This window comes from Indicator indicator, chromosome 10 (assembly GCF_027791375.1).
Source record: "Indicator indicator isolate 239-I01 chromosome 10, UM_Iind_1.1, whole genome shotgun sequence".
In the NCBI taxonomy this organism is placed as follows: Eukaryota; Metazoa; Chordata; class Aves; order Piciformes; family Indicatoridae; genus Indicator; species Indicator indicator.
In genome coordinates, this window is record NC_072019.1 from 7,809,046 (window position 1) to 7,824,835 (window position 15,790).

General features: G+C 39.3%; 1 protein-coding gene across 1 annotated transcript in view; it reads right to left on the reverse strand.

Moving 5' to 3' along the window:
* Window positions 1-15,790, reverse strand: part of LOC128969456 (vitellogenin-1-like) — a 43,138-nt gene that overhangs the window by 8,130 nt on the left and 19,218 nt on the right. Inside the window, exons 14-29 of the mRNA XM_054384303.1 lie at window positions 15,172-15,296; window positions 14,984-15,088; window positions 14,778-14,897; window positions 14,337-14,526; window positions 14,155-14,248; window positions 13,855-14,040; window positions 9,364-9,508; window positions 7,618-7,837; window positions 6,608-6,777; window positions 5,613-6,021; window positions 5,110-5,390; window positions 4,970-5,026; window positions 3,460-3,702; window positions 2,675-2,881; window positions 1,506-1,648; window positions 837-975 (exon numbers count right to left, since the gene is read on the reverse strand). Of these exons, the coding sequence (XP_054240278.1) occupies window positions 837-975; window positions 1,506-1,648; window positions 2,675-2,881; window positions 3,460-3,702; window positions 4,970-5,026; window positions 5,110-5,390; window positions 5,613-6,021; window positions 6,608-6,777; window positions 7,618-7,837; window positions 9,364-9,508; window positions 13,855-14,040; window positions 14,155-14,248; window positions 14,337-14,526; window positions 14,778-14,897; window positions 14,984-15,088; window positions 15,172-15,296 (2,834 nt within the window). The remainder of the gene's footprint in view (window positions 1-836; window positions 976-1,505; window positions 1,649-2,674; window positions 2,882-3,459; window positions 3,703-4,969; window positions 5,027-5,109; window positions 5,391-5,612; window positions 6,022-6,607; window positions 6,778-7,617; window positions 7,838-9,363; window positions 9,509-13,854; window positions 14,041-14,154; window positions 14,249-14,336; window positions 14,527-14,777; window positions 14,898-14,983; window positions 15,089-15,171; window positions 15,297-15,790) is intronic.

Consider the following 15,790-nt stretch of genomic DNA (forward strand, 5'->3'; position numbering starts at 1 on the left):
ACTCACATGATGATCATTCTAGTAAGATCCCTTACTGCAGCTATAAATTATATTTAGTGAGAGAATCAAATTAATGTCTAGTGTGCCTACTTTTTTATTATAATATATTAAATATCCTGCAATACTGAAGAACCATGGAAGGTTAAAGACACACTAATTTCTCTGTATTTGAATACCTAGCTGTTATTTATTTGCCAGACATCCACAGAGGAAATTTTTCAAAGTGGTGTATAGTGATTTGGTGGACAAGGACCAATTAGTCACAGAGATTCTGCAGATCCAGCCTGTGCAAGCTACTCTGAAAGTGTAACTAACTGCTCCAGATGGGTTGAGGCAGAGTCATACTTGTGGCTGTCATAACTTGCTCAGACCTGTCTCATCAAACCTGGTTACTGCAGAGGTGGGACTTGAGTGCCAGCACAGACAGATGTTGTATATGGTTGCAATAGAGTGTACAGTGTTCTCAAGTCCTCCATTACATGTTTTGAGATCCCTATGCATCCCACAGAACTAGTCACATTGGGTAAAATGAATACAGGTGTGAGAGCAGAGCAGTCATACTCGAGACAATTTGAGTCTAGCTGCTGCTCTCGGCATGAAAATAAAGTAGCTGACTACAGAATCTGATTTTCAGGTTATTGCTACATTGCATCAAAGCAACACAAAATCAAGAGTACTCGTGTATGTGTCTCAGGACTTGTGTAGTCGGGTATATAGGAGTGGCTCTAAAAGAGAATGTTTTGCTTTTTTTTCCCCCCTAGACGTTAAATAACAAAATCTTACTAGTTGAAAATCCATTCAAGGTAAGGAAAAAGAAAATAAAAATTGACACCTACCTCGGGAGCTTTAATTACTGCATCAATTGTTCGTGGAGATGTTGCAGCTGCCCTTACTATAATTTCATGAGATGGATTTCTTTGACGTGCTTCTGAGAAGCCCAACATGAGAGCTGCACCAGGAACGTACTGCATAAACCTAGAGATAAACAAGATGTGACAAGCTCTGGTACATAAGCAAGTGCAGCAATGGGAGGATGAGGACTACTGGCAGTTCTAAAAATTCAGGGAAACAATGAAAGAACTGAAAAGCCAAGGAAATAATACTGTGGATCAAGTTCAACGGTTGATTTTATGCAGAATAAACACCTTGGGTTTATTTTGCTCATTTTAACTGAGTGTTTTCTGAGACTGAATAGAAGAGTATTTTAAAACAAACAAAAAGTGTTTTGAAACATAAAATCATTTAATATGGAAAATGAAATTAAACATGTCAAGTTCATAAATATTTGGGGGATATTTTTAATAAGAAACATGTGGGGAACATAGAACGCGTTCACAAAATAATTTTGTGCCATTGAACTTGTGTTTTTCATCTGAAAAAATCCCCAACCCAAACCAAACCAAAAAAAGCAACATGTGTTTGGGCTGAAAAACATCACCCAAATATTTCTGTGTTTTTTAGAAAGCCAACTAGTATAAGAAAGGCAGAAAGAATGAATTACATACGCTGTGCTTGTCTTTTTCATCCAGGATGGAAGATTTCCCCACTGCACCTTCAGCTGCACAGCTGGCTTCCTCGCCAGTTGGCCTGTGGTAGCCACAGCTTCTATCCTGTAGTCCCGGCACTCTTTGCCCCATCTCAGTCTGGCCTTTACAAACAGGGAAACAGTCAGACAGATTTCAGAAATGAATCACAGAACCACCCTGACCATGTCAAAAATTCAAGATTTTTTTTTCTTTCAAGAAACTTCACACTGATCCTTAATGTTTCTGAGTCTTCCTTTTGCTCTAAATGCTACTACACAGATTTTTTTTACCTGTATCTGCAAAAATCAGAGGCATAGTACAAAAAAAGTTGGCTAGGCTGTGCAGAACTAAATGGACATATTCCCATCTCAAAGCTGCCCCTCAAACATCAGGTTTGTCAAAATTTTCTGAGATTCCCTTAGGCTTGCTAACTTCATAATCAATATGCATTGTCTGCTGTAAGATCACTGCACTATAATTTCTATTAGCCTTCTCTAATAGTTCTTGATTTGAACCCCACCCCACTTTTTTTCCATGCTGAAATATCATGCTGAATTTGTTAATCACAGCTGCAAAAAGCAGAGGTTTGTAAATTGTTATGCAAATATCACTTCTGTTAAAAGGAATATGGGAAGCACAGCACAGGGCAAAAGACCTGTTCCTTTATTTACGATGCTCTCTTGGGCATCATACCCATTACCCAACTTTACTTTTCCCATCTTTTCATATAATCTTAAGAAGTACCACATTTAAATGCATTTAAGTTATGAGTCTTATGGAATGAATTATGTACAGAGAAACAGCCAGATTCCCAGACAAGCAAACTCACTGTAGATCAAATAATAAATAGGCTGTAATGAAGCAGTCAAATTTTTAAACACTTTTTATCCTTCTACTTGATCATAATTTGGATGTATCGTGAAAAATCATTATCTTGCCAGATTTTGAAGTGGACATTATTTATTTATTTATTATTCAAAAGAATAGTGAAAGATAGGAACAATTTCTGGAATTTCACAAACTTTGTGAGATGTTTCCAAATGTGTATGTTTTTACCATTGAGTTCTAATCAGCAGGTGTTCTGCGCTTATTTAATAAACTCTGGGCTTTTGGATGTCTCTCTGGGCGAAGCTGCATGTGAAGCTTACCTGTACTTTCAGAGGCAGTATTACAGCATCAGCACACGCTTTCCAATTGGTTTCAGCCAGCTGAACCACAACTAGTTGCACATCAACTTTGGCAGCATCAGAACGAACATATGCTGTAGCCTGATAACCTTGATTTCTGTTGTCACTCCTTACTGCCTGTGCCACAATTGTAATGCCAGGTGGAATTACGTCTCCCAGGAAGTTGCGCTGAAAAACAATCCCCAACCATCTGTGCTTAAGCATTTCTGTATGTTCACTGGGGAGCCTAAGGCCCAGTTTACGTGTGCTGATAGCAGGAAGCAGCCCTTGCCCTTCAGCTGTTTAGTTTGCTGAGTGTATTTCTATATCCCCTAGTAGTTAAGGATAAATTTGACTGATTATTTTATTGCCACCAAGAATTTTCAAAGACGTGATTATTTGGATGTGAGTTCTTCCAACCCATCTTTATGCACATAGTCAAATTCTTTCCCCTTTAAATTACAACACCATTCCCTTCAATATTTCATACTTTCCAAATCCAGGCTTTCACATACTGCAAGCACCTTTACAAATGAGGGAAAACATACCCAAGCAACCAGCAAACAAAAATGCCAAAGCCAAGAGAATTTGGGGAAAAAAAATTTCATGGGGGAAAAGTATCTCAACGGACCTTGACTTTCAATGTACAAACTTGACTTACAGAGTGCTTCCTGACCCTAAGTCTCTCAGCTGGTTAGAATGCTACCACATCCACAATTCTGCAGCCAGCAAAGCCCAGCTGCTCATTTGTTCCACACAGATAATACCTCACGTGTCAAGCTGGAATCATGGCTGCGAGGGATATTGACTCCTCTGCTCACATGGCTCTTTGAGCTGTGGCCAGCATTTCCTTCATGGTGGTGGCTGCTGCTGCTGCTGCTGCTGCTAGTGCCTCTCAGGTGACTGCTCCTGCTGCTGCTGCTGCTGCTGTTGCTGTGGCTGCTTCCTGACTCAGAGGACGATGAAGATGATGATGATGATGATCTGCTTGATATCTTGTGATCTGGATGCTATGGAAACCAAAGTAGGTTAAAAAGGTATGATATGGCCTTTAGTTTTACAGCGTAGACATCAAAATCAGAGCTATCAGCCTCCCTCTATACGTAACAGGCAGCCATATCTAAAACGTTAGTTTTACTATCATAGGCAGACACAACATATGTTGGGTAGGAATATGTCTCAGATCCACCTGGACCTCTCTGCTGACAGGAAAGCTGCATAGACAGTAACTGCAAATTGCAACAACACATCACCCAAGATGTTATGGGAAATAAAATCTGACACTTAATAAGTGGTCAAATACATCCATTTCTTTTTTTTTTTTTTTAGAAATAGAAATTACGATTTAATTAAAATAACTGTAAATCACCACCTTCTTTCACATGCAGGAAACATAACTTTACAGTAACACCTACAAAACCCATTATACTATCATCCTTCTAATATATACTTAGAATAGCTCTGTGCCATAATATACATTGAACCTGGCTTCTGATACAATCCACATACCTGATGATTTTGTCATGATTGCCTAAAAACTATGGACATAGTTATTCCTGTTGGAAGATCTCCCTGTTTTATAATTTCCCCATGGTCTTATTAACTTAGTTTTGGCTACATTGTACAGCATCTAGCCCAAAGGTATCCTGACTGAAATTTGAGGATTGCAAGTGCTGCAGCAACAGAAGGTTACAGTGTAATCATCAGTATTTTAGTAAGAAACTTTCTTATATTGGCTAACAACGTTGCTATTGGACAGTATGTAAAGCTTAGGTAAAATCACAGAAATCACAGAAACATTCAGGCTGGAAAAGACCCTCAGGATCACCAAGTCCAACCGATAACCCTACTCTACAAGGTTCACCCCTAAACCATATCCCCAAGCACCACATCCAAGTGACCTTTAAGCACATCCAGGGTTGGTGACTTAATCACCTCCCTGGGCAGCACATTCCAATGTCTGACCACGCTTTCTGTGATTTTTTTTTTCCTAATGTCCAGTCTAAACCTACCCAGTCATAGTTTCAGGCCATTCCCTCTTGTTCTGTCACTAATCACCTGTCAGATGAGACCAGCATCAGCCTCTCTACAACATCCTTTTAGGTAGTCTTAGAGAGCAATGAGGTCTGCCCTCAGCCTCCTCTTTTCCAAACTAAACAGCCCCAGCTCCTTCAGTCGCTCTTCATAAGAAACAAACCAAACAAAGCCCTTCAGTAATGTGTTTGATCATATCAACTGCAGCCACCATGGGGAAGTGCACTTGAATTGGGGACCTACCCAATGGATGTGAGCAGACTTGAAGCGGAGCTGGTATACTTTCGGAAGGTGATCCTCCTGCAAAATTCCAAAACAAGTTATTTCCTACAGCTCAGTAAGGTTCATCTTCTAACAGGAGTTGAAGCATTAGAAATTTTTACCCATTCTGTAGAAATGTCATAACCACTGTGACTGTTCAACCGGGGCTTGATACGTTTCATCTCAGCTTGTCTGTCATACTCGCTTCGGCGATAGGAAGCACCGATGCTTTCGCTGCTACTGCTGCTGCTGCTACTTCTGCTGCTGCTCTGTGTTTTACGCTTCTGCTCACCCACACTTTTCTTTCCTTCAGCAGCACTGGCATTTGGAAATGGTGTAGTCTTGGACTGATTCTTAACCTTATGCTTTATATCAGATGCTTTGCTGCTGCTGCTGCTGCTACCTGTGCTGCTTCTGCTACTTCCTTTGCTGATACCACTACTGCTTCTGCTGTCCTTGCTGCTACCACTACTGCTGCTTTTGCTGCTGCTGCTGCTGCTTTTGCTGCTGCTGCTGCTGCTTTTGCTGCTGCTGCTGCTGCTGCTTTTGCTGCTGCTGCTGCTGCTGCTTTTGCTGCTGCTGCTGCTGCTTTTGCTGCTGCTGCTGCTGCTTTTGCTGCTGCTGCTTTTGCTGCTGCTGCTGCTGCTTTTGCTGCTGCTGCTTTTGCTGCTGCTGCTTTTGCTGCTGCTACTGCTGCTTTTGCTGCTGCTACTGCTGCTTTTGCTGCTACTACTGCTGCTACTACTGCTGCTACTACTGCTGCTACTACTGCTGCTACTACTGCTGCTTTTGCTGCTACTACTATCACTACTACTGCTTTTGCTGCTACTACTATCACTACTACTGCCACTGTCTCCGAAGGGGTAGAATTTCTTTTCTTTGGCTTTGGACTGCCTTGTTTTCAGGTTTATCTGGGTGCCTCCTTGTGATGATGTGTCGTCAGAGTTGCTGCTGGAGGGGCTACTCGTTGTACTCTCACTACTTCCACTGGTGCTGCTGGCACTTGAGGATGAACTTCTGGATTTTCTCGTGCCCTAGTCAATGATACCATTGGAAAACCAAAATTATTTTTCTGTGTTCCTGTAGAAGGTTGTAAGTAAAATCAGATACAGAGAGTTATAAATCCCTCTGCTGCTTAAGCAGACAAGATTCATTATGTGTGAAAACCACACACAAGTAGAGTGATACACCAAACCCTTTGGTGGTAATGAACATTGTTGATCCTAAAGCTACACAAAACTAATGCTGACAATGGCAGTACTGTAGCTGCAGCTACCTCAGGGCAAGTCGTGTAGATAGGCATCATAGCTTTTTGCTATAGTTGAGAAAACTGGAAAGAACAGACTGCCTTTTGGGCACACAACAGCTATTTTGTGTCTAACAAGAGGTTTTTCAGGAAAACAAAACCAACCTGCCTTTTCCTGTCCTTCACCTGCAGAAGAGATAAATGTAAACAAAAGACATGCCAAAAGCTTTGTGCACCCAAAAGCCTGTCTTTATTGCCCAATTTTTATATACCGTCAAAATAAAAAGAGATACTTAGTAAAAGAAATATAAATAACTAAGCTTTGTGTAATGTCTCCCACAAATATAGATAGAAGTCGATTTTTACAGAAGTACCTGGTCATCAGTACCATCAAGGATTTTCCTCACTCTTCTAATTACTTCTTTGCTGGAAGATACTTGTGCCTTCGGATCTTCAAATGTTACTAAACGCACCATTTTTGTAGGAGCTCGGTCTCCTGCCTGAATTGTGACTTGTATTTTTTCAATAGGTGCCTCTGTGTAAACTGAAATTGCACAATAATTAGTATTATTGTCAGTAGTAGCAACTGAATAATAGAATAAGCCAATTTTTCCTATGCTTTATTTAGCTATTCTTCCCCAAATACAAATATAGAAGCTCATTATATATTATATTGAGCAACTTTGTTAAAATATTTCTGCAACAGCTAAAACACATACTGACATAGTAGTTTTTAAATTATTAGCATGATAACAAGTCAACAAACAGAATGATCAGCAGATTTAAACTGTGAGCTGAATTGCTTGACTAGATAACACTGTGGGATAGTGAATTAGGCATCAGAAAGGAGGAGGCTCAACTCTTAAATTGTAAAGAATAGTTCAATGGTTAGGCCATTAGTTTGATACCTAGGAGACCTAGATTCAGTAGCCTGCTGTGTTTTTACTTCTTATGATCATGGATTAAGACATTAAGGATTAGATCCTGGCAGGGTTAATCCATAATTGCCTTTAAGAGTCTGGGTAGCTACAGGACACTGCATTGGATCCGTTGCCCATGTCCAATTGCTCTGTGCTTGCATCTCAAATCCAGTGATTTAGGATGCATCAGACACACTCTGCAGGCACAGATCAGCTCTGCTTGATGCTGGCCATGCTGAGCGGCATTGCTGGGAGAGCTGGGAAACTGCTGCTCAGACAAGTGGGGGAGAAATGGATTCCTGCTACAAGCAGTCTGTTGGCAGCACTGGTAAGGCTGGGAGGTCTAATGGTATTAGTTGTACTTAAGATACAAAAGATATATATGTACGTACACAAGTACATATGTGGATATACACATCCCTACCCACCCACCTGTTACACTCTTTGTGCACAGTAGTATTTACCTGGCTTGAAGCTTATCGAAAGGCTGTGCTCTCCAACAAGGTAATAGAGAGGCATATTTTTGATAAATGCTGCATGCACACTTTTCCTCTCAACACACACTTGAACCCCAAATGTACTTGCATTGGAGCACAAGGACTGAACATATGGCTTTTTGGGGGAAGAGAAGTGTCCAAAGGGAAAGGAATTTCCTGCTGAAGCATCTTCTGCAGACTGTCTGTCCTATTAGATAAGACATGTGTTAAGTTAAACTGAACAGTAAGGAATACTTGCATATTATGAGTACTGTTTTAATAATAGTTACATGTATTCTTCAGGAGGAATTAAGCAGTTTATTTAACTTTGCAAGGCCATAACGTAGAACAGCTTGATTTTCAGTTGGACAAAATTATAAACTGAAGGACTTGATTAGGCTCTCTCATGTATAAAGAGCTTCAGGCTATAAAAATGGAAAATTATATCACAAATTAATTATAAATATTTAATTTTGTTTTCCTAGAATATTAGGCAAAGTTCTTGACAAATCTGAATGTGCTCTAGACTGACGAGAGTTCTTTCCTTTGATTTTTGATTGGGGCAACAACAGAACTCTTATCTATGTCCATGAAAATTCTGTCTCAGTTGACAGGACATGAATGTGAGACCATATCAGCATATCAGATGTCAGAAATTTCTATTCAGAGCTACTTATACATGCTAAGCAATGCTTGCAGAAGAACAAATTAGAATTCAGTAAAATTAGAATCAAATCCATGAAATGAAAACAAAGTATCTAAAGACACAATCATAAGCTTTGATTTCACATGTAATACAGGTATATAATTAATTTTTTTACTCAGATTATCATGTCTCATATGATTCCAAACTTGTATGAACACTATTGAAAAACTGTAACTTTAATGCTGGTATTTTTTTTTCCCCAATAATGATACTGGAATGTTTCAATTAGTGCTGTTATGCAGTTGATGTTCATTTAAAAATAACTGCAGAGTGCTGAGTTTTTAGGTAGGAGAATACACACAGGCAGAAAGCAGAAGAACATTACTTGTTCTAGGATACTGGAAACTGCTCTCATTGACAGTATGTTTGCTTATTGACTTCTCCATAGGTAAGTACTGCAGTCATCCTCTGCTCATCTCTTTTTTTTTTTTTTTCCTGAAAACCCTTCAGAGTTGCAGGACAACAATGAAACCAGAACAAGAGAGTATTCCTCACCTCTGTCAGCCTTTCACTGAGTGAATTGTCACAGTGACACCCTCACAATGATGCTGATCATAGAAAGCCTGTACTTCCTTTTACACAAATATGTAGCTCAGGAAGTCATTTGACTTGACAGGCAAACTGTCATCCATCCTTGAATCAGGACACTTATAAGCATTAAATATGGCTCTACAAGCAATGGAGTGTCTTATGGAACATTCACGTCTGCCCCAGGAAAGCGATGCTTGCATAACAGTTACAAAACATTTTAAAGACTGAGGGCCTTTCCTGTAGATGGCAGTGTAAAATTAATTACCAAAGAAAAATGCTTTTGCTTTTGAACAAGTGTTGCAAGTCTGATGCATTACACTCCAGATTTTAAAATAGCATTACTATAGGGCTATTTGTGTTATTAGATTGAACTTGACTTATTTTGAATGAAGCAACATTGGTCAGAGATGAATTGTACATTTTCCTGTGGAGAAAAGAAATAGTCTCCCAGTGATTAAAAGCCCCCAAAATGAATGGTCAGAGACTACATCATTTACCCTGATGTTGTCAGTCTCTCCCGATGCAGAATCTGAATCGAAAGACATCTTCATTATGTCAGGCACTGCTTCAGGTACAAGAACTGGAGTCATCTTACTAGCAGCCAAATCCCCAATATTTCTTGTAACAGCAAATGTCTTAGACCTGCAGAACAAACATTAGAGGAAACCTGTATGGATAAAGCACTGCTGAGGAAAAGACCTGAATAATGCCTTGTAGCGTGTACTCTGCAACAAATATCATACATTGCAAATTGCTTTACAAATGCAGAATCTTTCCTGTTGTATTTTCAAGGACTTCTAAGAGTGAATAAAGATGTGGACCTTTCTCAGGGGCAGCTCACTCAGGCTTTTAGAATCATGTGTGCAGGCTAAAAGCATTGCAATTAATGACATTTCTCAATGCCTAGCACCTTGAAGAACAACCCACTTACTTAGAAGCCTGTCTGTGGATTATATTCTAAAATTTTTGAGTCTCCTATTTTGATCTTCTGCCCATTTATCAGCACTAACATCTATCTCAGAATTCCCCATGTGCTGTTTCACAAGTACGAAGTTGATCTGCTTGCCCTGGGGCTTTTGTGGTCTGCCAATGGAGGTGGCCTTTGTGACAGTGAATGGAAAGACAGTCTGCAAAATGGTCTCTATTTTAATATGGTCCACACTGTACTAGCCTGAGCAATTCCAATCTAACCTATTTGAAAGATGAACTTGTATTCATCTGATAGCCCTCTCTTCCTCTTGAAGGCTCCTGCTGTGCTGTGTGCACTGTAAAGCACACAATTGCTCTTCATGTGGAAGACCTCAATAAAACGTATGTCACCTGTGGGCTTTGTTTTCTTTTCCATCTCTCTCTCTCTTTTTTAGATAAGGACATGACAGCAGTGCTCCATGCTGGGTGATAGGAGAACCTTGAAGAATGAAATTGAAATAAAATATTCTCCCTAACAAGCTGAGGGGATAAAAGAAAACACAAATCAACTTGCATTTCGGATGGCTCTTCTGGGTAAAGGCACAGAAAAGGTAATGGCTTTTATTTTAATCTCATTCAATAATTCAAATGACCACTGAACTGCAGGATGGGTCTCCAAGCAGAAAGCCCTGGGGTTTCTTTTCCATTTTTTTTTTTTAGCATATTTTTTTTTTTTAAAGCCAATAGCCTACTCCTGTCACCTAATGAAAGTGGAGGATCGATTCCTCCCTGTTGAGCACAGAGAGCCGACAAATGTAGCTGCATCACAGGTGACACATGTCAATGTCTGCAGAATCACACAGCACAGTAAAAATAGGCTGCAAGAGCCAGCTCTGGTGCTTTAACAAGAAAAACAGTCACAAAGAAGGCCTAAAGCTATGGTATGAAAGAATCTGTTCTCTCTGATCCTACATAAGGGAGAAAAAGCAAAAAGGAGATTTTTCCGATATGTATTAGTGCATTTTTTTTTTTTTTTTTGGATGAGAGCAGAAGCTGTGCTATAGTATAAGCCAAATTCACTGCAGGGGTAAGGGACAAGCAATTCAGCTGTGTTTGGATGATGTTTCTGTGAATGTTGCCTTACATACATCCTTAACATGGGGACAGAAGTGCTCAATGTCTGTTTAAAACAAAACCAAACCCCCAAACTCATAGAAAAACTGTTTTTTTCCCCCCAGGTTTTAATGCGCAGCATGACATCATATCTAAATAAAAGAGAGCAAGAGACAATCCTCCAACCAGACCTTTAGCTGTCTGTCTGCTGTGGTGAAATGAAAATTCTGCCTTTCCTATGCATCGTTCTTCTGGCCTTGGTGCAAAGCTGCTCTAAAACCAGAGCAGCACCCATTTCCCTTCTCTGTCCCCAGGCACACCATGCTGCCAGGCCCAGGGTATGTTGGCTCTTCTGCGTTTTCTGCACCACATACTCTATGCACGTTGCACAGTGTTGTAATTTCATCACTTATCTTATGGATAAAATGCCCAAGTGAAGAAATTTCTGCTTATCCTACAGTTAAAGCAGGCAGAAAAGCCCTATGACACAAGCTCTATTCAAGATGATGTATATACTTCAGTAGGCTGTCATTATGAGCATGTGATATATTTGCAAAGTGCATTCTCTGGCAATTTTCCATGTTTACACTTTAATCACAGGGCTCCAATTTTCCCTGAAATTTATTTGATTTTCACTTCTTTCTATAAATTTTGTTTAAAAGTATGTTTAAGTAGCCATCTGTAGAATACTAAATAATTTTGTTAAAAGAACCTTAAAAATATAACTATTATTTTAAATTAAATTTAACTTTGATAGGAACCAAATTGAAACACATGCTATATTTTCTCTCTGTAGTATGACTAATTTTTTTCCTCTGATTTTTTGCTATAAAGTGGAGTCTGTAATGTGCTGATTTGCATGGGGAATGCAATTTCTCCATTACTAAAGTTGTTTTTTTTTTTTTTTTTTTTTTTTTTTTTTTTTTTTTCCCTCTCCTTCTGTAGGGTCTGTGATTGCTCACCTCAATATCTCGTCTGCTCCTGGAAAATTTATATAAATCTCACAGCTGTGACAGGTTAGAACTTGTACAGTGTGTAGGATGTAAGTGAACTTAATACTATTGAACACTCTGCTTCCTGTATCTGGATGTGAGAGATGAAGGGGAAAACAATATCACATCCTGACTAGCTTTAATGACATGGTACTATAGAAAGTAACATGCTGACCATCAAGGTAAAGTGCCTAATACTAAAATATTTTGAACAGAGCTCACAAACAAATGAAAGAGCAATAGCTTTCTAGAACCATTTCTTCAAATGGGGAATTTAAAGCTAACAAGGGACAGTGTCAGAATGTCTCTAAAACAGCCAATTCAATAGGCTCTTAATTCTTGATGCAAAAGGAAGAGAAAGTCTATGTTAAACTAAAATTTGTGACCCATTCTATAGAGAATATGTATATATATTTCTCTCTATATCATGCCTGCTTGTTTCTCTTCATACCTTTAAGATTTTATTTTGCTTGGTCTTTGACCTCCTCAGTGATGTGGTTCAGTGTTACATTCTCTAGTTATTGTATTCATTGCTGTTTCATTGCTCTGTGTGGTTTCCAGTGACCATTACTTTTGCAACAGTGAATGAGAATGTTTTTTGGAGAAAAAATTGATGGTGCTAAAAGTTAGCTAGTGAGTATTACCTTTCTCGTACACCTGGCATTATAGAGCTATTTCTGAGTGACTGCTTCACCTTAAAATGATAATGCTGCAGGGGCTAGAGCAGGGCTTGGGCTGGAACTCCGGGATTCCTCTGCTGTAATCTTTGTGTCTGATTCTGACTTGTTTTATGCTTTCTGGCAATGTGTTTAACCCTTTCTGTGCCTGATTTGATTTCTCCTTAAGACAAAGGAGGAAAATATCTTTCACCTTGCTTTGCAGGGAGGATCCTGCTAGCCTGTATTTCTCTGCTTGAGGCTCTAAATTTCCTATGAGTGTCCAGTATTCTCATTTTACTTCAGCATCCTTCTCAGTTCATTAACATCTTACTCCCTTCTCTACACAAAGAATTAGATTACTATCACATTTGATGGAGTGGAGGAATCACCTAAGGGAAGAGGATGTGATGTCAAATGCCAACTAGGTTGGTCTGTGTCCCTTGAAGGGCAAGTGAGAATTATGGTCAACCTAACTGGTGGGTAAACTGAGGATATCTGCACAGCTTCTGTGGGCCAGCAGCCAGAAACTTTAATTGTGGGTGGAACAAGCAACTGAGCTTAATTTTAAGGCTTCATTCCTAGAGCAGACATTTCTTAACATTTGTGAGGATTGTGCTGATTTCTGTTGTCAGTGATGCTTTGTTTTTCTGATGAGTGTTTGGCTTGTCTTTCTCGGTATTTTTTCATGTGTGTGTGATGATTTTCTAAGCTTTGGTCTACTGCTTTGATTCCTTGGACATATTCTTTCTGTTTCCTTTGTCTCTTTGTGCTTGTATTTCCATCTGTTTTCATTTGTTTGGCATCTGGCTACAACAGTTTTCCGGAGTGTATTGTAATTGTGTGCAAGGATAACAAATCAAGTAGACCTAACAGGTAAGCAAACCAAACAGCATCCACAGGGAAACAAGGTAAAAAGACAAGAAACACCAAATCCTCTATGCTTCAAGGCTTCAAATGCAAATATATATGGGTTTTCTGTTATAACTGATAGGATTCAGCTGGCTTATATCTTATCTAGTGTCTCTAGTCCAAATATACATATTGGGATAGAACTGTTATGCCATTTGCATTTCAAATAGTTTATGGATCTCCACATCTGAGAAATTATCCTAAAGAGGATTTTCAGGGGAATACCACAGTAAGTAATATATATGTTCAAGCAAAGCTTTTGTACATGTCACTTCATTTAAAATAAATAAACACCACCAATCATTGCCAGTTACTCAAGCTGTCAGTCAAAGACAAGATCCCTAAGCAAATGCTCTGTTTTATTTGGAAAGACTACATTGCTACATAGAAAGATAATATGTCTTACCTTGCAGTAATTGTGTTAGTCTCATCTTTACATGGTGGAATTTCAATTTTGATGTTTTTGTCTTTCATATTGGCAGTAGCAACCACATTCACAGGTACATAAGCATTCACTTCGGTTTGTGCTTCCAGCCCTGCCTGAATCAGGTGTGTGTTGATCCCCATTACAAAGGTCATCTTCTTAGCCATGCTGCAAAGGTAGAATGAGGGTAACATTAAGTTCAGACAGCAAACAGCTGTTGAATTTTTATGGCCTCTGTCACTTGGAAATATTATTCTCTTATTTTATAGAAAAAAAAATTACCTTAGACTCATTTTGGATCGCAGCCTGATGTTGGCACTTAGTAACTCTGTTAATCTGAAATCAGACTTTGGAGAAGGTGTGATCTGTGCTTGAACTATCACAAAGAAAAGCAAGAGAATGTTAAAAATCCCACCCAGTCCTGACAAGCATGTTTGCATTGTCCAAGTTTTGAAACACGTTACCATTTCCTGCCACTTTTGTGATAGAATAGTAATAGAGGCTGGTCTCTGTCGGGAACCCAGTGCAGGTGGGCACAATACGACGAATCTCTGAGGCCAGGAAAGCCTTGGTCCACTGTCTCCCAACACCATTTTGAAGGGTGCTGATTACTCTTTTTACTGAAGGGATTTTTTCATCAGGTCCATACCACATCTGCAATTACAGAGTTCAACTTCTCTAAATAAGCAGAACTTGAATATCATGATCTGTGTCATTAACTATGCCTCAGGGAAAAGTCTGCCAGCAATGATTAGAGCTAATCCTGGTCAGAGCTTGACCTCATTTGCCTCAATTAATACTAAAGACAAAACCCCCTCTTGAATTAAAAAGTTATAGAAAATGTGTGAAAGCCACAGTATTTTAAAGCTTCTGATGCTTGGGTGGTGGTGGTGTCAAAACGATACCTGCAATGCATTTTGGATGGCATTTTTATCAAGTTCACCAAAGAACAGCTCTTGGCCAAACATCTTCAGGTAACCTGATGCAAAAGGTTTGTCACTGGGCAGTGCCTTCCAGTCAGAAAGCTGCATCAGGAGAAGAAGAAAGTGTGATTCTTCATAACATTAGGGCAAATAGTACTTTAACGATTTTCTTTTCCCAGAGAATTTACCGTTTTCAGGATCTCTTTGAAATCAGAGTCTGCTTCCCAGTCCCCATTGGAAGAGGAGCCCTTTCTAGCAAGCATCTCCTGCAGTCCTTCAACTGTTACCCCCACCTGTGGGAAGAAGTAAAGTATAAATACCAACTACATGATGGTCATAAGGGATGAGAGGGCAGCCTGTAGGTAGACCCAATTACCTCCAAGGGATCAGCCACTCTTCCAAGGAAATGTGTCCGCAGCTGGGACATTGCCGTTGCTGGAATTAAGCTGCCTGCGTTATTCAATACCAAGTATTTAGCTGCGATTCCACTCATGAGGAGCTCTGGAGAGAGACACGCAGTAAAACAAAGTATGGCTCATTTTTAAAGCCACAATGTGCAGATTGTATCAATTTACTAATTGCCTAATTCAACAGATACAGTATTGATATAAGAGAAGCTAGGAAATCCAGACATAAAGCTGTCATAAACAGAATAATCTGCATTTTTAAACTATTACTGGGCAAAATTACAAGCCCCCTGTTCATTGTGTGATGATTATTTTTCTAGTTGCTTCTGCTACATCATTTACATCTGGTCAGATTGTGTAACATCACCTTAAGAAATGCTTTTAGAAGACATCATTTAGGGCAAAGGGGATCAGAAATGAAAACAGACTTGCCATGCTTTGCTAATAGTTTTAGGGAAAGTGCTATAGATGCCCTATAAGTACAGATGGTGAGGTGTATATTTGTCTCTCAAATGACTCAGTGGCAATTTAATGTATCTAGTTCCAAATACTGTAACTCCTTAGATGAAATTCACTAGTTGTTAAGTA